The 23077-nt window shown below is 40.1% G+C and overlaps 1 protein-coding gene across 2 annotated transcripts in view; it reads right to left on the bottom strand.

Annotated features, from left to right (window-relative positions):
• The window catches only part of RASA3 (RAS p21 protein activator 3), a 1807402-nt gene that overhangs the window by 443207 nt on the left and 1341118 nt on the right, over window positions 1-23077 (bottom strand). For both annotated transcript variants that reach the window (XM_044071113.1, XM_044071114.1), the window contains exon 7: window positions 8400-8472. In XM_044071113.1, coding sequence (XP_043927048.1) covers window positions 8400-8472 — 73 coding nt within the window. The remainder of the gene's footprint in view (window positions 1-8399; window positions 8473-23077) is intronic.

Here is a 23077-nt window from a genome sequence, read left to right as displayed (position 1 = left end):
TAGTTATATCTGTGAGATGAAAGGACCTTGAGTGCCCTTGAGACATCAGAAATCTTGGCACCTGAAAGCCAGCCCACCATCACCTTTCTTTTGACCTGCCTAGTGAGAGGAGAATCAGTGTGTCTGACAATATAGGTCCTGATCACCAAGACATTGTTATTTATGGACTGCTCTGGGGTACTTGATTTTAGATGATTTAAATCCTAATGACTCTGTATTGGAAATAAACTACAATGTGTTGTGGAGTTGTATGAGACCTACTCTTTGTGTGTGATGGAGGCTTTAGCAAGAACTTTTCTTTTACAGCCTCAGCATAAGACATTTCAGTGTGGGTTGGTACAGTGCCATGGAAGTGTGGTAGAGTTTGCGTGTTTTTTTTGGAGAGTGAGGCCTCCACGTTATTTAAATATCTGCATCCCTCACAAATAAAGTTGCTACGCTGTCTGCAGATACCAAGCACAATGAGGCTGGCATCAAAAGGCTGACCTTCAAGGTTAGTCCAAGGATTTGGTGAAGTTGCTGCAAATTAACAGAGTATTATATTTAGTCAACTGTGGTAGTTATCATGCTACACTGTGGGGGAAAACAATTGGCTGTGCTAAACAAGTATAGAATATGTGCTATGCAGAGCAACTGCCAACTGCTAAGAGAAACATGGAGCAGCAACTAGCTAATTCTAATAAAGTAAAGCAGCTATAGGCTGTTAAGTCACTGGGCAATGACGGGCAGCTGTCCATACTATAGATATCACGGTAACACTAATTAGTGGGAATTAACAGAGGTTTGGTGGTATAAAGGCGGATATGGCTCAAGGTTCCCATGTCAGTACAGTGCATGGTTAAATGTACCTGCATGAAAAGCAGCACTCTGAGTGCAGGCAAGTTGTAGAAATACAGAAGAGCTGAAAAGACTGAAACAAGTTCAAAAATGCACACAGTTAAATAGCAAAAATGACACTCTTCGAGGTTCTATATCAATCAGACGGTTCCTATTACCTGATCGAATGTTTAGGTTAGCGAATACCTAAACGTCAATCTGGTAATAGTGAAAGCAAAAAACCGCGAACAGCCGTTTTAACGCAGGGAAAGAATTCCCCTGGCTGTTATGTGGATTTTGCCTCTTTCCCCACTGTGGAGCGATCTCAGAGTTGGTATTTTTAGTTAGGTGGGTGTGGGGGGCACAGCCCCCTACTTCATTTTGGTTTAAAAATTTTTTTTTTTTTGCAGCTATGGGAATTCATTCCCTACATTAAATCAGCTGTTCGCTATTTTAATTTTTTGATATTACCAGGTCGATGTTTAGGTATTTGCTACCCTAAACGTTCAATCGGGTAATACAGACGCCAATCAGAGGCTTAGAAATGGATACGTTCTTTATGCACTCTCACTGGATTTAAACTAGTAGGTAATCTCATCTAGATTACTAATGATCACCAAAAAAGTGCACAACTACTACAGTAAATTCAATAGGAAATCAAAATATACTTATCCCAGGTCTTGTGAAACTGGTATTTTAGTTAAATGTGGTGGAAACTGTCGCAGTCAGCAGCTTTATTAGGCCATAGATCAGATCATAAGCTGGGGATACATGTAAACACCTTTAATTTATCATGTATGTGTCCAGCACCATTTTGCTTACTCTATTGAAGAAAACAGAACATGGGCAAGGCTGTATTTTTCTTAACAGGGTGAAAAATGAGTTTAGAGGTGTTCCATACATTGTAAACCATCTCCAAAGGGTCTCTTTCATCATGGTCAATACCTAGATAAATACCCTGAGGGGAGATGGCACAAAATAAAAAGCACTGTTTTGTAATCAGTTGCCCTCAGACAGCTACAGAATGTTCCTGTGTAGTCCTCATTTACTTGGACTGCCAATACTTTCTGATGTTTTCTATCTTTTCTATGGGATGAACGGCATTACTGTTTTCATCATGATGAAAGGAAAAATTCCCACAACTTGATATGAAGGTGGAAACTGATATTCCACAATATGCTGAAATTTGCCTGATGTTTTTGTGACCAGTAAAAGATGAGATTGAAAACCATATCCTGTTTTTGTGCCAGAAAACTCCCCGTATAGACAGTACATGACTGGTTAATGTCGGGTCCAAGGTTCCATGCCACCTGTGCAAATGAAACTATTCTGAATTTCACTTGAACATGAAAAAGCAAATTAAAGTGGAATCTATATTTATTCTTTATATCATTGGTGAAACCATCTCTCTCTCATATGAAGCTGGCTTCAGACTCTGCAGCTCTTTAATCATCTACAAGGTAACAATACCTAAGCAAAGTGGTAATTTCTCTTGCAGTGACCTCACTCAAAAGAGACTACGTAATTTCACACTTAATGAAGTTTGCATCAGCAGTTACTGTAAACTGCCCAAAGCAGGATCATTGTGCAAGGGGGATGCACATGCTAAAGCACACACAACAAAGAAAGGTCAGGGCTGGTGCACCATCAGTATCAAAGCAATGTGAACAAACTACAGTGTTTGTCCTCACATTCTAAGGCCACTGCTACCATGCAGTCAGTCCGCAGTGGGTAAACAGAAGGGCCGAGCAGCAGATGTGCTAAGAACTGTAAGGACAGGTTCAACCCTCAAAATATGCACCCAATCAGTATGAGGGGGGTTTCAGAAGGTGTTACCAGTCTCAGAAATGTGGACCGAGAAATGTAATACACTATTTGTTCAGTTGTGGCACATCAAGAGCCTTCACTCAGTAAAGGGAGGTGTCAATCAACCCCAGAGTTTTGTGACAAAAAGTGGATGCAGAGGTGGGACCTATCTGCTCAAACCCGGACACATCTGATGAAGAGGATCTCCAGTTACCTCTCACATATACATGCTGAACTAAACAGGCATGCTGTGCGCATCTCGGCAGGCCTTACATCTGGTTTCTCAGTCCTTTACCTTCTGTCAATAAACTGAAAGACATAAGGCCCTATGTCCAGTAACTCCCCATAATTAACAAAATCCTAGCACTGAATCAGATCTAAGCATCACATTTTCTCCATGTACACAGCTGGCACCCAGAGATAATGGCTAGCAGTAGTGAACACTTTTTACACCAAGCTTAAGTTTTATTTTTAAACACATTTATTAAATTATCACTCCAAATACAGCTAACATACATTACCAGAAAAGAAACAAACCATATTAACATTTTTTTCCCATTTACATACATTAGACATCACATCTTTTCCTTCCTTGTAACTATTCTCAGAACTGCATAAATTGCTGAATTCCTGCCATCCCTTAAACCTGAATCCTCTTCCTCCTGAACATTATTATGCATGTATTGTTCCCATAATTTCCATTTATTTCTATATAGTTTGCCTTTTCCCTTTTCTAAAGATCCGCCTTTTAGTTCTTTTACCTCTTTTATAATATTTAATACTTCAAGTACAGTTGGTTTAGACTTTGTTTTCCATTTTCTAGTAATTGCTTTTTTGACAGCCAACAATACTAAACTTAATAAGGCCTTACTATGTTTAGGCAATTAAGATCCTGCATCCAATCTCAAAAGAATCATTCCTTAGTTACAGCCATTTTCTCATGCAATATTTCTGACAGAGTACTCTATAGGGAATTTCTAAAATCTGCCAATTTATTACACTGCCAAAACATATGTTCTCAGTTACCTCTTTCATCTCCGTCACACCTCCAACATTTGCTATCTACCTGAGGAAAAATTCTTTGAAGTCTTCTTGGGGTATAAACCATCAATGCAAACACTTCAAGCAAAGACCTTAAACCTTCTGGACTTTGCTGCACACTTGGGAACCATACATATGCCCTCCCTTTGCTCTCTTGTAAATTGCTTTTCTAGTCCTTCTCTTTCCAATCATTTCTGTCCTCTTCTAACTGATTCTAATAGTTCATAGGTTCATAGGTGTGTACTAGGCTAATGGCCCTGGAACCTTTACAAGCCTAGCCCATAGGATTACCCTGGCATCATGCCACCTGACCTTAGTTCCCAGTGCCTCTGTCGAGTAGAGCCACTGGAGTGATCCCTGGGGTGAATTTTCTATTTCTCATCCACTCATCAAGATTTCTCTTGAAGAGGGCCAGTGAGGTGCTCTGTTTGACATGTAAGGGAAGTCTATTCCATAGCATGGGCATTTTCTGCATTATGAACCTGTCCCTCCAGCTTGTTCTGTTGATTGTGGCATTGAGGTTGAGGTCTCTGGAGCGTGTGGTGTGGAGGGATTGGGATTTCTTTAGATGTAGCATTTCTAACAGTGCTGGATCAGACATGGATTTGTAAGTTGAGCAGAAATCGCCTCTAAGTAGGAGATATGAGACAGAGAATAGCTGGAGTTTTTTGAGTCTGTCCATATAGGGCAAGTGTTTGAGGCCTAGGATCCTCTTTGTGAGGTACTTTTGCAGCCTCTCCAGTTGTTGCAGGTGTCTAGTGAGGTATATGCCAAATGGGGCATTGTACTCGATGATTGGTCTAATGAGGGAAGAGTAGAGGGAGACAATGACCTCTTTCTTCCTGGATGCAAAACCCTTAGTAATGAGAAGTGCCACATAGAAGGGCTTTCTGACCACAGTGGCAATGTGGTGGTCAAAAGAGAGGTTGCTGTCAACCTGTGTTACCAGATCTCTTATAACTCCTTCTGTGTTCAGTGGACTACCATCAATGTGGTAATTTGTGGAAACCAGGTTTTTCCCAAAGTGGATGACGATACATTTTTTTGGCATTGTGGTTAAGGCCATGGTTCTGACACCAGTCATTGGTCTCAGTGAGGCTTTTCTGTAGGATGTCACCATCACTTGGGGAATTAATAATAGCTCCCAACTTGCAATTGTCTGCGAACTTTGTCAGCCAGAGTCCCTTCATATTGGCCTGGCCTTTAGAGAAGTAGATACCAAACAGGAGGGGACCCAGGACCGAACCCTGTGGGACTCCACGTGTGACAGGTCGGCAGTCTGACTTGAAGTCAGCTACTTTCACACTGTGGGTTCTATCTGTGTGCCAGTTTGCAACTCACCTAGTGATATAGGGGTTGATGAGTTTTTCTATGACTCCTGAGTGGGCAATGGTATCAAAGGCCTTGGCCGGATTAAGGTAGGCTGTATGAACCACACTGCCTTCATCCACAGCTCTGGTGACTGATACAAAGAAGTTGACCAGGTTGAGTAGGCATGATCTACCCTTCACAAAACCAAACTGTGTAGGATCCAGAGTTTGGAGATTCCCTATATCTTTGTTTATTAGGTCCATGATGATGCATTCCATAGCTTTGCATATCAGACTCGTCAGGCTAACGGGGCGATAGTTCCCAGGGTCTGTAGTCGCTCCTCCTTTGTGGAGCGGGATGAATGTAGCAGTGCACCATTTGGTAGGGACAAAGCCTGAGGTGAGGCTGTGATTGAACAGGGCACACAGGTGAGGTGCCAGTTCACTCTGTAGTTCATGCAGAACACAGCCAGGGATATTGTCATGTCCCATAGAAGCTGTATTCTTGGCCTTGGACAGTGCTATTTTAACCTGTGCAGCAGTATTACTGGGTGGCTGGCAATCTACTGGTATTGTGATTGGTCCTTTGGTGGGGGAGAGAGGGGTAAAGTTGGCACCGAATCTGTCGGCCAGTATATTGGCAATATCTGTTGGCTTGGTATACGTGGTACCATTGTACAGTAGCTCAGATCAAATCTAAGTATTGCTGTGGAGATTCTTTACATAACTAAAGAAGGCCTTGTGGTTATGATGTGGATTTCCAAGGTGATTAGTTTGTGGTTGGATCTAACCAGGGAGGAGTTGACTACTAGTATAGAACAACAGTCGCCCATGTTAATAATGACCAGGTCAAGGATGTTTCTACCTTTAGTGGTGGTAAGAATGAGCTGGTCGAAGGCGTTGGAATTAATGAATTCCAGGAAACGTTGGGCAATTGTATTGGTACATGAGTAGTTTTCCCATTTAATGGATGGGTACTTGAAGTCGCCCAGTATGAGAGTGTTAGGTTAGACCCTAATGTTCATCAGGGTACTTAGGAACATGGAGTGTGAGTCTTGGGACATGGTTGGGAACCAATAGCAGGTGACGACCTAAATCGCTGTCTTAGCTGCACCTGAAGTATCTTTGATCCATTATGTTTTGCTACCAGTCTGGAAGTGTGCACATCCTTTATGAATATGGAAACACCACTGCCTTTGGAGCTTCGGTCCAAGTTCTGGGACTGAAAGGTCTGGAATGAGTTATAGCCTGGTAGTGCAGGGGTGCTTTCTGCTGCCTTGAAACAGGTCTCTGTTACAGCACAAATGTCGATGTTCTGCATTTAAGGAGTGCTTCGAGCGAGTGCATTTTGAGATTTAGACTTCTAGTGCTGAGCAGCATGACCCTCAGACTGCATTTGTTTGTAGCTGTTACTGTGGTAATTTGGTCTTTGGAACACCACCTAAAAAAGGCACTATAGCAGTGGCAAGAGCCTTGGCCAGTATCCGGAAGCCCAGGGGTGACAGATGCAGGCCATCACTGACAAAACATTAAGGTCTGTCAATCATGTCATCCCAGGCAGACAGATACTGGATCCCCTTTGAATGACACCAGAAATTTAGCCAATTGTTGAAATCAATCGTTTTCTGCTTGTACTGTGGTATCATTCTGGGTGATGGTAGGAGGCTGCTCAGGGCTAGGGTCATACCTGCCTGGGCTACATAATTTGAGAGCTGCTCCATATCTCTTTTCATGTAGTCCAGGGAGGTACGTCTCAGGTCATTCACACCCACATGTACAATGACAGAGTCATATTTGTACCTGATGTTGAGGGACCTGAGTGCGTGCGTTATGTGGCAGATCCTGGCACCTGACAGGCAGGTGACTGTTACTTTCTTCTTATTCAATCTAGTGAGTGGGACATCAGTGTGCCTCACTATCGAGTCACCTATGACTAGTGTGCTGGGCGTGCTGTTTTGCCTTAGGGGCTTTGGTTGAGTGGCACACTATTTAGGACAGTTATGTGTCTCGTGATTAGTGTTGTGTTCTGGACGAGTGCATTTCTTCCTTGGAGTTCTCTGCTGTTTGGGTAGATTTTTATTGAGAGCCTCCATGAAGGTGGGTGTGTGGTTTGTGTTTTTATGTGAAGGCAGCCCAGGTGTGTGTTCTGGAGGGCTACATGTTCCATGCGGTGTGGTGTCAGTGTTGATCTTCTCCTCTTGGCCAGCTATTCCGGTCTTGGCTGGAGAGTGTGTGGCTTCCAATTTGGATATATAAGTGCATCTCTCACAAGTCTGAGTGTTGGGAGGTAAGAGGAGAGGGTTGTCGGTGTACATGAGGCAGTTGCTACATTGCCTCATGATGCTCAAGTTCACCAGGTTAATAGAGAAAGCACAGGGAACTGACCTTTAGACATGCCTGGAGGGGTGGCAATTAATAATAAGTACTGGAGCTTTTTCCTTGTAGAAAGTTTAGTGCTGATAGCAGTTTTTTGTGCTACAATAAGTGCTACAAGAAGTCTGGTAAAGTGCTAGACTAATAAGTTAGTAAAAGTGCAGGACAGGAGAGAACTAGCAGATCTCAGGGAAAAATTGAAGAGCAGACATTGGCACTGGTCAGAAGCTCACAAAGAGTCCTGGATACAGCAAATCTGTATCTGGACTAGACTAATTACAGCAGAAAAGGCAGGAAATAAGCACAAAAGTGGGCTTTTAAACCTGAAAGTTGAAAGAGATGGAAAAAAACCTCCCAAATGGCCAATAAACTACAATTTCTGGTCCAGAAACCACTCCTCTTGTGGTAGATAGGCTATCTAGTGCTTACCACTCCCACTGAAAAGCTAGAAGGCTTCCCTCCGACACAGAAAGGCTTGGGGGGAGGCTCAGAAGCCTACAACAGTCCTGGATACAGCAAATCTGTATCTGGACAAGACTAGTTACAGTATAAATAAATAAGAGCCCCCCCCCACATACACACACTTATGTACACACATGCATGCACACGCGCACATACATACATGCACACATGCATACAAACACAAAATATGCAACAGTGCCGCTTTCTTTGGACAGACTGCTATCACTACCATCCAAAGGAACACTGCTGTGATGAACCAAATACAAAAGTATAGGTTTCAAATAAATAAATAAAATAAAATACTGTGATAAGGGAGTCATCTTCACTTCCTGCTGCATAAATTCCAGATCTAATATGCTCTGGGTGATACTACATGCAACTGAAACCTTCCAATAAGATAATCCCAACAGGGTTAAACGGAAAGAAGGGAAAAATTCAATGTACAAACATGTTACTGGAAAATAAAGCAAAAGATAATTTAACTCCATTTAAGCAAATACTTTGGGGTAGAGGGGACTTTCGTTTAATGTCTCATCTAAAGGACCAAAGCTTGGAATTTAGTTAATTCTACTAATTTAAATGAAAACGTACCTCAAAATAAAATACTTCATCAAACTGTGGGTTGTTGGTCTTCCTTTTCACTTTGGTTTTCTTAACTTCTGACCTGTTATCAAATAAATAAGCAAAGTGTCATGTGCCAAAGTCATATACAAACATACACAACTTCCTATAATCTTCAATATTAAAAGTGAGATACAAACAAACAAACAGTTTTTGCCCATTTCAAAAACCTTAAAAAGTCCGTACAGAACTGAGCTAGTGATATAAATTGTCTTTTGTATATAATTATTCTTTATATTTTTTGCTGAACATTTCACCAAGTACAGATCTGACAGAACTAAACCTGGAGAGTACAATGGTTGCATTTGTGTCTATTCGTGTGATTGTGTGTGTTGATATATAATCATGGCAGATAGGATAAAAACTGGTTTAATAAACAAACAAAAGTAAGCACTTTTGCGATTTAACAGAACCGCTTCATCAGACTTCAATATCTAGTATAAAGCACACCCTTTAAATAAGCAGAGTAACGATGACATCATTATTAGCAGCAATTAAAATTTTAAACAATATACATACAATGAATATAAAATTGAATATAAAATTAAAATTTTTATATATGTATAAACATAACAAATATGTTAATGTTTCAGACTTCTAGACTTTAAAAAAGGTTTTAAAGAAACCTTACTATTCAAGCTAGGAGGTTTGTCGGCTTGTGCACGTATAATCCATTTTTGCTCGATTTCTTCAATTTTATTGCACATATCACCCCCCCTAATGTTATCAACTAAACTCTCAATCACAAAGAATGTAAATTCATGGTCTTGTCCATCTTTCAAGATATGTTGTGCAAGTGCACTAGTTTCTTTTGCGTTACATATGTCTCTAAGATGTTCAAGAATTCTATCTTTAAACATACGATTAGTTTTGCCTATATAAAATGCAAAACAAATTTTACAAAAACAAAAATAGACCACATTCTTAGTTCTACAATCAGAATATTGCTTAGAATCAATCCTGAAATGTTTAATAGGGTATTCAAAATAATTCACTGTGTATATGTGCTTACAAGCAAGACAGCTTCTGCAAGGGAAAGTCCCTAGCCTATCTGACTTCCTTCCAATCAAATTATGTGATTTATAGCAAAGTTGTTTCTTTAAGGAAGAAAAAGAAGGACCATCATTAACTATGTCATGAAGTTCCTCTACAGTGTTTAAAACATTCTAATGTCTCTTAACAACTTCACATATTCTACCTATATCATTAGAGAAGGGAAGGACCATCCTAAAATCTTCATGTACGTCATAGCTATGACCTACAATAGAGTTAGTCCTAGCTTCTGTCATTTCACTAAAAAATGGTCTGCATTTAGAGTCTCTCTCATTCCATGCTAACCTTATTTGTTCATCTATATCTACTTCTTTATATTCCCTATCTACAAATTCTTGTTTCAACTCATTTAAAGCTTTATAAAGGTATAGATCATGACTAGGGAGTCGCATTAATCTGTAAATTTGCCCTTTCAATACATTTCTCTTAACATGTCTTGGGTGCATGCTGGTGTGATGTAACAGATTATTCTTTCTAATGAGTTTCCTATATAAACTTGTTTTGATGTTATTGAACTCTTTCGTTGTTACTTTAGTGTCTAAGAACTCAGTTTCAGAATGTGAACAAGATGGACAAGACCATGAATTTACATTCTTTTTGATTGAGAGTTTAGTTGATAACATTAGGGGTGGTGATATGTGCAATAAAATTGAAGAAATCAAGCAAAAATGGATTATACGTGTACAAGCCGACAAACCTCCTGGCTTGAATAGTAAGGATTCTTTAAAACCTTTCTTAAAGTCTAGAAGTCTGAAACATTAACATATTTGTTATGTTTATACATATATAAAAATTTTAATTTTATATTCAACTTTATATTCATTGTATGTATATTGTTTAAAATTTTAATTGCTGCTAATAATGATGTCATCGTTACTCTGCTTATTTAAAGGATGTGCTTTACACTAGATATTGAAGTCTGATGAAGCGGTTCTGTTAAATCGCGAAAGCGCTTACTTTCGTTTGTTTATTAAACCAGTCTTTATCCTATCTGCTGTGAATGATCGAGGTTTTATTTTGTATAGCAGTATTTCCTTTATTTAACCTTTATTGGTCACGCTACCCTGTGAGAACCGTTTTTGCTGATATTCACATTTTCATTTTGGTGTCTCACTTGGACATGGCAGAGGGAAGTAGCAACTTGAATGGGAATGGACATAACTTTGATTTGAATGGTGAATGTAACAGAGACTGCATTTACACCTCTCATAGGAATGGTATGCTTGACACCACTAATAATCCACTACTATCTTCTGATGTTTTTACACAAACTGCTCCTGAATTAAAGAATGATGATTCCTATGAGAGCTTCATTGCCAAATATCGGGTACTTGAGAATAAACTGTACCAATTTAAGCGGTTGCAATGACAATGCTTTCATCTCGAAGCATCTTTACAGTTTAATATAGTATCTAGGGGCCTGAGAGTTCTAACTATGCCCAGCCATGGAGGGACTTACCCTGAATTATTACGGCGCTGGCAACAATTGAATCTTGAATTAAGTGCTAAATATATGCAGCTCCTTATAGACTTTTTTCTTCCACATGAAATAGGTCTGCATAGTGATGTTAATGCTTTACAGAACAAACTACTAGATCAGTTTAAAGATGATCTTTTCAGTAATAAACTTGATTCCCTCTATGACTATATACTTGCATATGACAAAAAGTTGCAGGCGATCAAAATACGGAAATTACAGAGGGATCAACAGGATTTCAAAAAAGGGGCGTTTTTTTTCTTGGCCTGGAGAAAGACTGAATACTGATTTGCAGTCAGCACAAGAACCACTACCAGTAGCCAATGATCGTTCGAGCTCAATAGAGCTACGTAAAAGCATTATGTTAGCATGCATTCAAGACAGTGCAGTAGCAGATCCATCTCTTGAAATTAACAGAAATGGCTGTCTAGCTGCTGTTAGCAACAATACATAGCTGATATACTCTGCAAGGCCAAGAACACTACATCACTGGGCCCCAATCATATCCCAGGATGCCTCCTTAATAGCATTAAAAACATGACCTATCAGGACCACTGGAGTTACTATTTAACCACATCGTCCAGTCAGGATTCATGACATGTGAGTTGAGAACTGCAATGGTCATCCCTCTGCATAAGGGTGGGCCTTCTATGGAACCCAGAAACTTAAGAACACTAAATCTGACTAGTCTCATATGCAATGCCATGGAAATCATCATCATGGAAATGATTAATAATGACATCTGAAATCTCTAGACACTGGAGACACAGGATCGAACCCAGTTTGGTTTTGTTAAGGGAAGATCATGCCCACTCAGTCTGGCAGACTTCTTTGAGAAGGTCACCAAAGCAAAGGATGAGGCCAAAATGGTGCATTTGATACAATACCCTACTCAGGCACTGTAAACAAGCCCACAAAATTAGGCATAAGCCCATATTTTACATGGTAGACTGCCGCTGTCCTTCAGAAAGGACCCAGGAAATTAGGATAGGGAAGTCCACCTCCACAAAGAGGCCAGTCACTAGCTGAGTCCCCTCTTTTTGGCATCTATTTCTCAGAGGTCAAGGCCAATGTCAAGGGCATCTAGCTATCCAAGTTTGCAGATGATTGCAAAGTGGAACCAGTCATAGTATCCCCCCATAAGACACCCATATCCTCCAGGAAGGGCTAATACAGACAAGCAACTGGTGCAATAGACATTTAAAACTCAGTGACAAGAAATGCATAATAGTAACCTTTGGGAAGTTGGCTAACACAGGAAACTATCTCATTGATAACACACCCCAGGGATTTGGGGAAGTATGCAGACAATAATCTGGCTTTTGACCAACATGGGTCTTAGGAGGACATGGATCTTAGGAAGAAATCATTCTATGTTGCTCAACTTATAAGGAAGGGTATGGCATCTAGTTCCATGGAAGTTATCACTCCACTCTACTCAGCCCTCATCAGACCCATTATTGACTACAGTGCCCCCTTCAGTGCTTACTTGACCAGAAACATGCAATGCAATGACTGGAATGTCCCAGAAGTTCCTCAAAAAAGAATACAGGCCATTAACAACATATCCTATCAGGATTGTTTTGAAGCCCTATTCCTACACTCTGACTTCTACAGATTGTTGAAGGGTGATCTATGCATACAAGGCATCCCAGGATACTGCTCTGATGGACCTCTTGTATATCTGCAAAACAAATAACCTTGCTTGTGACATAAACAGGACATAGATGAGGAACAGGTATGTGTCTCAGCAAATACCACTTCCGTGGAATAGGCTTCCCATCCATGTGAAGCGGAGTTCTTCCCTGATTCTATTCAAGCATGGCTTGGACCAGTGGATAGGAAATTGGAAATTCACCCCTGGTCTGTCACTTATGTCTCTAATGGATAGAGGCAACCAATAAATGTTTGACTATGCATGCCCTAGCTTACACATACCCCTAAGAATAACCCATAAGGCATTAACTTGTTGGATATATTTGGGATGCATGGTTTGGCTGAAAAAGGCCCTTGTGGTTGTTAGTCTAGTATACATACCTAAGAATACAGAATAATCAAATAAATAAATCTTCATAAAGATGATAGTAAACAAGAGATGGCTAACACTGATACTGGCTATGCTCATTTTTAGAATCCCCTAAATATTCCCAGTGTTTAAGTGGATATACCCCAACACATGTAACAAACAGAGCTAGAAAAACACTAGCAATCATTCAGAAGCTCACCTAAAGGGAGAGGTTCCAGGACTGCAAGGTATACCCACATAATTATATTAGGGCACCTGTCAATGAAATTAAACCCTTTAGCTTGAAATATAGAGGGACTATTTGGGACAGGTACTAGCCTGTAAGCACCGAAATTCAATCCCTCTTACTTGATCTACACAGGAAAGTATTTAGGAGGATTATTACCTCCCAAACCTTGAAAGAGTGTAGAATTATAATTTTTCCTGAAGCCTGACATGGACCCTTCTAGTGTACAGGACGATTGACAAAAAGCCATTATAAAAGTGGATACCAAGTTCTATGCCAAAATATTGGTGACAAGCCTTCAGTGTATTTACCTTATGTCACTCACTCATCCCAGGTAGGTTTAATCAGAGATGACATATCATTGTTAATAATCTTTTTTCAAGGTGGACATTTACTTGCATATCTTAGTGGACTTTGAAAAAGCCCTTGATTCCATAAAAATACTTGCGTATTTTGCTATTTTCTGACCAGGTGAACTTAGGTTCGGTATATATGTCTGAAGGAAGCTGCACCTGTCTCATTACAGGAAACTTCAGGGGTAAATCTGTCACCCCAAAATATATTATTTCATTAGTCTTATTCCTACTCGCTGCAGCTATACATGAGTATTAACTTACCGGAAGCTTTTCAATCAAGTTATTAGAGAGGAAAAATAAAAACTTAAAAGGTAAGATGCTGAAGTAATCTCAGAAATCAAGAGTAGAAGGCCTGGCAATTTTACAAATGTATGCAACTGTACTCCTTTAACCCAGCCACTGGGGATGCACAAGCCAGTACATTTCTTTGTGCCGGTCCCAAGCCCGGATAAATGGGGAGGGTTGTGTCAGGAAGGGCATCCGGCATAAAACCTCTGCCAAATGATTTATGCGGAGAACATTTCATATTTCCATACCGCATCGGTCGAGGCCCAGGTTAACAACAACCTCCACCAGTACTTTTAGCCAACAGGGTGCTGGCGGAAATTGGGCTACTGTTGGCCGAAGGAGAAGAGGAGGGGGAAGGCATGCCCAAAGGCAGGAAGAGAGGAGGAAGGTTAGGAGTGTAGTAGTGAGGGTAGAAACTTTGAATGTTGGCAGTATGACTGGTATAGGGAGAGAGCTAGCTGATATGATGGAGAGAAGGAAGGTTGATATATTGTGCGTGCAAGAGACCACATGGAAGGGAAGTAAGGCCAGGTGTATAGGAGGTGGGTTCAAATTGTTCTATCATGGTGTGGATGGCAGGAGAAATGGGGTAGGGGTTGTCCTAAAGGAACAGTATGCCATGAGTATTTTGGAGGTGAAGAGAGTGTCTGATAGAGTGATGTTTATGAAGCTTGAAATTGATGGTGTAATGATGAATGTTGTTAGTGCATATGCTCCACAAGTTGTGTGTGTGATGGAAGAGAAAGAAACATTTTTGAGTGAGCTGGATGAAGTGGTGGTGATTGTACCCAAGGGTGAGAGACTAGTGTTTGGAGCGAACTATAATGGGCATGTTGGTGAAGTGAACAGAGTGGATGAGCAAGTGATGGATAGGTATGGTGTTAAGGAGAGGAATGCAGAAGGTCAGATTATTGTGGATTTTGCGAAAAGGATGGACATGGCTGTGGTGAATACATACTTTAAGAAGAGGGAGGAGCATAGGGTGACGTACAAGAGTGGAGGAAGATGCACACAGGTGGATTATATCCTATGTAGGAGGGCCAGTCTGAAGGAGATTGGAGACTGTAAAGTGGTGACAGGGGAAAGTGTAGTTAAGCAGCATAGAATGGTGGTCTGTAGGATGACGTTGGTGATCAAGAAGAGAAGGAGGAGTGTGAAAGCAGTGCCAAGGATTAAATGGTGGAAGTTAAAAAAGGGTGACTGTGAGGTGGAGTTCAGGGAAGAGTTAAGACAGGCAGTGGGAGGCAGTGAAGAGTTACCGAATAGCTGGGTAACTACAGCAGAGCTAGTAAGGGAGACTGCTAGAAAGGTGCTTGGTGTGACATCTGGACAGAGGAAGGAGGACAAGGAGACCTGGTGGTGGAATGAGGAAGTACAGGAGAGTATACAGAAGAAGAGGCTGGTGAAGAAGAAGTGTGATTGTCAAAGAGATGAAGAAAGTAGACATGAGTATAAGAAGATGAGGCATGTGGCAAAGAGAGAGGTGGCAAAGGCTAAGGATAAGGCATATGGAGAGTTGTATGAGATATTGGACACTAAATAGGGAGAAAAGGACCTGTACTGATTGGCTAGACAGAGGGACAGAGCTGGGAAGGATGTGCAGCAGGTAAGGGTGATAAAGGATAGTGAGGGAAACATACTCACAAGCAAGGAGAGTGTGTTGAGTAGATGGAAAGAGTACTTTGAAGGGCGGATGAATGAAGAGAATGAGAGAGAGAATGTTGGATGATGTGGGGACAGTGAATCAGGAAGTGAAACAGATTAGCAAGGAGGAAGTAAGGACAGCTATGAAGAGGATGAAGAATGGAAAGGCTGTTGGCCCAGATGACATACCAGTGGAAGGATGGAGGTGCTTAGGAGAAATGGCAGTGGAATTTTTAACCAGATTGTTTAATGAAATTTTGGAAAGTCAGAGGATGCCTGAGGAGTGGAGAAAAAGTGTATTAGTACCTATCTTTAAGAATAAGGGTGATGTGCGGAGCTGCAGTAACTACAGAGGGATAAAACTGATCAGTCACAGCTTGAAGTTATGGGAAAGAGTAGTGGAAGCTAGGTTAAGAAGGGAGGTGATGATTAGTGATCAGCAGTATGGTTTCATACAAGGAAAGAGCACTACAGATGCAATGTTTGCTCTGAGAGTGTTGTTGGAGAAATACAGAGAAGTTCATAAGGAGTTGCATTGTGTCTTTGTGGACTTAGAGAAAACATATAACAGGGTGCCTAGAGAGGAGTTGTGGTATCATATAATGAAGTCGGGAGTGGCAGAGAAGTATGTAAGAGTGGTACAGGATATGTACGAGGGTAGTGTGACATTGCTGAGGAGGACTGTGGTGGGAGTGCTAGATACGTTTAAGGCGGAGGTGGGATTACATCAAGGATCAGCTCAGAGCCCTTTCTTATTTGCAGTGGTGATGGACAGGTTGACAACTGAGATCAGCAGGAGGTCCCATGGACTATGATGTTTGCAGATGACATTGTGAAATGTAGTGAGAGTGGGGACCAGGTTGAGGAGACCCTGGAGAGGTGGAGATATGATTTAGAGAGGAGAGGAATGAAGGTCAGCAGGGCTAAAACAGAATATATGTGTGTAAATGCGAGGGAGGGTAGAGGAATGGTGAGGATGCAGGGAGTAGAGGTGTGAAAGAGCATGATGCAGAGGACAGGAAGAAATGGAAACAGATGGTCCACTGTGGTGACCCTTAATGGGAACAGATGAAAGAAGATCATGATGCAATTGTACTCCTTTATGGGCTGCTCTGGAAGCTAAGCTTATAGGCTGTGCTACTCAAAGAAATTTTCTAGTACAAAGACTGGTACCTCAGTCTCTGTGATGCTGGTATGCTCTGCTGTGATCATGCAAGGCAGCCAGTCACTGCTACAGATGCAGAGAAGTAAGTGACATAATGGGTATAGACATGCTTCTCTGGGGACAGACAAAAATAAATGCAAACCCCATATGAAGGCAAGTATGGACAGATAAAAGGATCCTAAGGCTAAGAGATATAGTGCTGCACAGAATGCTCCTTGTTCAACTCTTGGGACTGGCAATGCTGAGTCCTGAAATATTGAAAAAAAAACTCCAAAAAAAAAAATAAATATATATATATATATATATATATATATATATATATATATAAAACTACACCATGGTCACTATATCTTGGAAAAAATGTGAATATACCAAGAAATGGACAAATTTCAGACATTGTATATGCAAGTCCAGAATTTCATTCATTCAGGACTTGGCATTGAGAGTCTCGGTAAATTAAATGATTACAGCAGCATACAGATGAGCCGTTACTGCTTACAGCATTCTGCCATATAAGTGGACATCTTCCCATCCATCTAAGGATTACTTGTGCTGACCACAAATCAGACACACAACTGTGGTTTCTGTCCGAACCTTTTAATTAACGTAAGCCAACCTTCTGTAATAGGAATCTGTCAGGTGAAAATACAGCACTTGCTCCTTCAACACTAAAAACATCAATGTATAAACTTTTGATTAAGAATTGTAATCAGGTAACATAGAAAGATACAGAAATACAGGTGAAAAAAATATTCAGAGGATAACTGAAGAGAAGATGTCTTGTTACAGGGAAAGATGTCCTGTCTCCTTTAAGTTAATTCTATCTCCACACATTGAGTCCACACATGATCAGGAAAAAGGGTTATTCCTCAGAAAGTGGGAATACAGCTTTCAAAGATCCTTCAGCTGGTAACCCACAAAAATTTGGGGATCCCTTGCAATTAAAATAATTTTTGAAAACACAGCTAAAATCATGCAAACAGTCTTCAAGTGCAGGCAACCCCAGACCCAAGAGCAGTGATGTTGGGCTAAATTATGAATGACAGAAAGGTGCAGGATAGATAGACGGTATTGTATTTAGCAAAGCGGTAGAATTATTATGACATATTGGCAGCCAATGACTGGAATTCTTTTGGCATATGTCATCCTTTTTGAGGCAGGAAAGATGCCAGAACCCTTAACTGCAAACATGGAAGAACTGTTACAAACTTCTTGTTGTTACTATTGCAGTAAACCACAGATCTGAAGAATGGAACAGGTTAAGGGCATTTAGAGAACCACTCTGCAATTCTACACATACCAGAACCAGAATATAAATCTATACCAGCAGATATATAAAATACAGTGCAGAGTCTGCTTTATCATACAGTGCCTCATACATCTCTGGAACAAACTACCCTATTGGTTAAGCAGAAAAATGCACTATCATCTTTCAACGGATACCTGGATGACTGGATGGGTACCCGCAAATTTACCTAAGGGCAGACTGGCCAGCACTCCTGGAGATAGGGAGCATGGCCTGAGGGAGGGGACTGGCAAAGAGTAAAAGGATGCAGGACTCCGTTGCCTTGAAATTCCTAGGAATACTATGAATTCTGATGTTCTCTTGATTACCTAATTAATTATAAGGGAACAGCATGCCTAAATTAATTATAAGGGTACAGCATACATAACTGTTGAACCTGAGTTGCACACATCTACAAAATAATACAAAAGGACTTGTGTCTGCTGATATTACTTTGAATGGTTAAGCATGCCAAGTTGACGAGTTTAATTAATTTATTTATTTATTTTATTTTATATTTGTTGACCAGGCTAGTCTAGCTGGATACATATCCATTTTCAGCAGAGGCCCGGGGAGAAAAGCTCCACGCACAAATACATTAAGGCATTAAAAACTTAGAAAAAAATGACTAGCTTAAATTATACAGCATAACATGTAAAGAAAGTAAATTTTGTGAATACTGTACAGCGACATTAGAGTAGATTTTGGAGATAAACATGTCTTAATTCAATAGAGGGGTTACAAATACAATCAGGCAACAGTTAAACATAGTAATTAAGCATCAACATCCATTTGAGAGAAAAAATAAAAACCACTAAGTAAGAGAAAGAAAAATAGAGACTAGGAAGGACAATAATGCAGGTAAGAAGGGGTTAGTAGTTGATAGTCAATGGCTCTCAAGGTGGGGTATTTGTTATAAAGCGTGAGAGGAGGGGAGGAGAAAAAGTGAAGAGTATTTTTCAATCAGGCTTTGAGCAGGGACAAAGCCATTGTCTTTTTAGGTAATGTCTGAGGTGTTTCTTAAAGAGTTGTGTAGATGAGAGAGAAGTGAGTGTATTTGGAAGCTTATTCCAGATTCTACCAACAACATTGGAAAAGAGTGAATCTCCTGCTTTGTTATTAGATATATTGTTGGCAATGTGTAACTTATTAGCTGAGCGTAGTGCTGTAAGATTTTTGTATGGGGAGATCAGATTAGAGAGAATAGGGGTGTTGGTGGTGTGGTGCAGAATATTTTGTGCAATCAGCAGTTGATTGTATTGTAGTTGGTTTTGTAGTTCTAACCAACTGAGTTGTTGAAGGCTGAGACAGTGGTGGGTTCTATAAGGGGAGCCAGTGGCAAATCTAGTAATATTATTATAGCTAGTTTCCAGTTTGAAAAGATTAAGCGTAGATAGATTGGTATAAATGGCAGATGCATAGAACAGGGTAGAAGTAAGCTGAGTCTGGGCAATAGATTTCCTAGCTAGTGGGGTAAGGAAGGGTTTTATTCTATACAGGGATCCTAGTTTTTTATTGATGGTTTTTATAGTATTGTTAACATGGACATCGAAGCTGAGGTTATGGTCAATGGTTATGCCGAGGAGACGAGCAGTAGAGTCAGGGGAAATACAAGTACCATTATTAGAGGTAATGGTAAAGTGGATCTGTGGGGATTTTTGGGTGGGAGTAAAAAGTAAAAGTGTTGTTTTTTTGGGGTTAAGGAGGAGGCAGCGTTGGGTAAACCATTTTTCTGCTTTGTTAAATACAGTTTGGGTAAGGGTCTGGAGGGAGGAGGAAGACTAAGCAGTACAGATAAGCATAGAGTCATCAGCATATTGTATACAGGAGGTTTGTGGAAAAGCAGTGTGAAGATCTTTAATGAAAATGGAAAAAAGAAGAGATCCTAGGATAGAGCCTTGGGGTACTCCAGTGTCCACTGGGAAGGGTGGGGATAGTTTATTGCCCCAGAGTACTGCTTGCTTTCTGTTTTCAAGATAGGATTTAAACCAAAGGATTGCTTGTTGGTCAAGATATTGGGCTTTTAGTGCATTGATAAGTAGGTTATGATTAACCATGTCAAAGGCTTTTGGTAGATCGATAAATAGAGCAGATGAGAGAGAGTTGTTGTTTCGATACTTGTTAATACAGTCAGTAAACGTTAGCAGGGCAGATGTAGTGCTATGAAAGGGCCTAAAACCATGTTGGCAATTAGCAAGCAAGTTATTGTGGAGAAGGTGCTGAACTAGCTGATGGTGGATACATTTTCCCATGATTTTAGCTAAAGGGGAGAGTAAAGCAATTGGACAGTAGTTGGAGATATCAGTGGATTTACCTCCTTTGTGTAAGGAAATTATATGGGAGATTTTCCATAAGGAAGGGATGTAACCTTCTGAGATAGTTCTGTTTATAAGGATAGAAACAGGGTATGCGATGGCTTTAGCAGAAGAGGTGCAGGGTTTAAGTTTTTGAAGGAGTTTGCAGATAAAGGTAGTTGGTACTGGTTGTAAATGAAGGGAGGGCAGAGAATTGTTGGTATGTTGTGTAGGAGTGGGGATAGGGGGTGATAGTGTTTTAGTAAGGGTTTGAATGGCTTCAATGAAGTAGTTGTTAAAAGCATTTGCTATTTGCAGAGGGTTGTTATGGGGGATAGAGCTGGGAGAAGGAGTTCTAGCCTGGCCTGGTTTGAGAAGTTTATTAACGCCAGACCAAAACTTTTGAGGATTTTTAGAGTTTGAATGTTGAAGATGGGAATAATAGTTCTTTTTATCTAAGATTATATCTTTTTTGACGGCATTTCTTAACTGTTTAAAGTAGAGGTGATCTGCTGGGCTTTTGGAGGTTCTCCATTTTGCCCAAATTTTGTTCCGTAGGAACATTTTTTTTTGTTTGTTTTGCAAGCCAAGGAGCTATTTTGGTCCTGACTCTGGAGGAGCGAATGGGAGCATGGCTATTTAGAATTTGAAAGAATGTAGAATTAAAGAAGGAGATAGCTTCATCCAGATTGAGTAGTTTTAGTAATGACCAATTGCAGGCTTTTAGTTCATTGATAAAGTTCTCAGATTGGAAGTGTTTTTTAGATCGATACGTGATAAAATTGTTTGTCTTTGGGGCTAGATTTCTTTTGCTTAACTATGTAGGTTAGAATATGGTCACTAATGTCATCTGGGAGAGATCCTGTCAAGTAAGTTTCAGGGTGACTATTAATTAGTATCCAGTTAAGAGTAGTTTCTTTAGTACTAGGCTTATGGATTCTAGTGGGGGTATTTATTATTTGAGTGAAACCAAATAGATTTATATGGGTCTTAGGGTTGGAAGAATTGCATAAGGTCCAGTCTATATTAAAATCTCCTAGTACTATTGTTTCTTGAGGAAGGTGGGTGGATAGGCTACTAAGTATGTTTTCTAGGGTGGTAATATTATTTCCTGGAGGGATATATGAACAGATTATATAGACTGATTTAGAGCTATTTATTTGGAGTTTAACAGTAAGGGTCTCAGCATTGGTATTTGAGGGTACTGCTACATCACAGGGAGAAACAAGGAGTTCAGATTTGAACAAGATTGCTATGCCGCCCTTTTTTGAAGTGCGGTCACATCTAAGGATATTGTATCCAGGTGGGATTATTTCTTGGTCATGAGTAATAGGTTTTAGCCAAGTTTCTGTAAGACAAAGAATGCCGAATGCATGGGCTTGAAGGAGAGCATGCAGTTGGCTAATTTTGTTGTTGATACTACGAATATTAAGATGTGCTATTCTGAGGGAGTTATCTAATCTAGAAGAGGAGGAAGCATCGTTGTGCAATTGTTTTTGTAGATTGACATTTAGTGGGGATGGGCCAGGATTAGGATGAATGTCTCCACCTGTTAGAATGTTTCTGGATTGTATCAAAGAAGTTTTTAAGATTTTATTAAGTTTGGGTGGGGTTAACCTATTGGGGAGGTAAGTAACATGAGTACATCTATGGAACTTAGGATGCAGATAAGCTGAGGTAGAGGTAATGTTACAATGAGAGAGGCAGTTGGGAAGTAAGGTTGGGAGAGTTTGTGGATGGGACACTTTATGGGCCAGCACATAATGCTCATAGGCAGTGAGGGTATAGGTTAAGGTTAGAAATATAAATAATAAACAAGACAGAAAAAAGTATATAAGCAAAGGTTTATGTAAGTAGGCCATTTGGAATGGCAGAGTAAGGTTAATGTAAAGTCAAAGGTGGTTTAGAATATAGTTGAGGTGTAGGATAAGTTAATTGATATGGTATAGAAGGATAGTTAGAGTAGGTAGAGGGGTAGGAAGAATATAGTGATAGATGTAAGAGTAATGGTTATAGCTGCGGAGAATGGATAGAGGAGATGAGGGAGTGTGCTAAGCAGAGGATTAAGAAGGAGAAGCTATAGAAGAGTAGGGTAGTTTAGTGCTGATAAGGTATAGAGATAAGGGGAGGAGTTTATAACTATTTAGTTGTGGTGTTGTGATGGGACGTATAGTGGGTGTGGTTTGTTAAGTATAAATGTAACAGCAAATTTTTGTTTTGATCTTGTTTTACAAGCTTACTGTCAATTATTAGTTCAACTGTATTCAGCTGTTGGATTTTTGCAGTGTTACATACAGAATACTTTGCAATTAAACACATATTTAAATAAGATGGTACAGTTATGTAAGGCACTCATTAGTGGTGGATCCTTGAAACAACACTGCTGCATCGAGTTGAGTGCTCTTCTGTTTTCCTTTTTACTCCTTTACTGATAAATCTATTGATGCTGTAAAGCACGATCATCTTATGTTAAAAAAAAATCTAAGCAGTCTGATGGATGCTTTTTTTCCTTTGGCCTTAAAGTTTCCAGCTCCCTCACGTGCATAATTATACAACTAACTATACTGAGTGAGGTCTGCTCACTTTTTTTTTTAGAAAATCCCTTCAAATTCTCCCAGATGATCGACTGAAAAGGTCACTATAAATATGTGAAGTGACCAGTTAAATAACACAAACAAAAAGATGGTTGAGAACTCAAAGCTAAAAGACACACACACACACACACACACACACACACACACACACACACACACACACACACACACACACACACACACACACATCCCTTAACTTATTACACTAAACTGAAAGTTCACTCCAGGTCTGCCCAGTGA

This window comes from Protopterus annectens, chromosome 5.part0 (genome assembly GCF_019279795.1).
Source record: "Protopterus annectens isolate FY-2018-M chromosome 5.part0, PAN1.0, whole genome shotgun sequence".
Classification (NCBI taxonomy): domain Eukaryota; kingdom Metazoa; phylum Chordata; order Ceratodontiformes; family Protopteridae; genus Protopterus; species Protopterus annectens.
The sequence above is the reverse complement of the archived record's forward strand: the minus strand, read 5'-3'. Positions and strand labels throughout refer to the sequence as shown.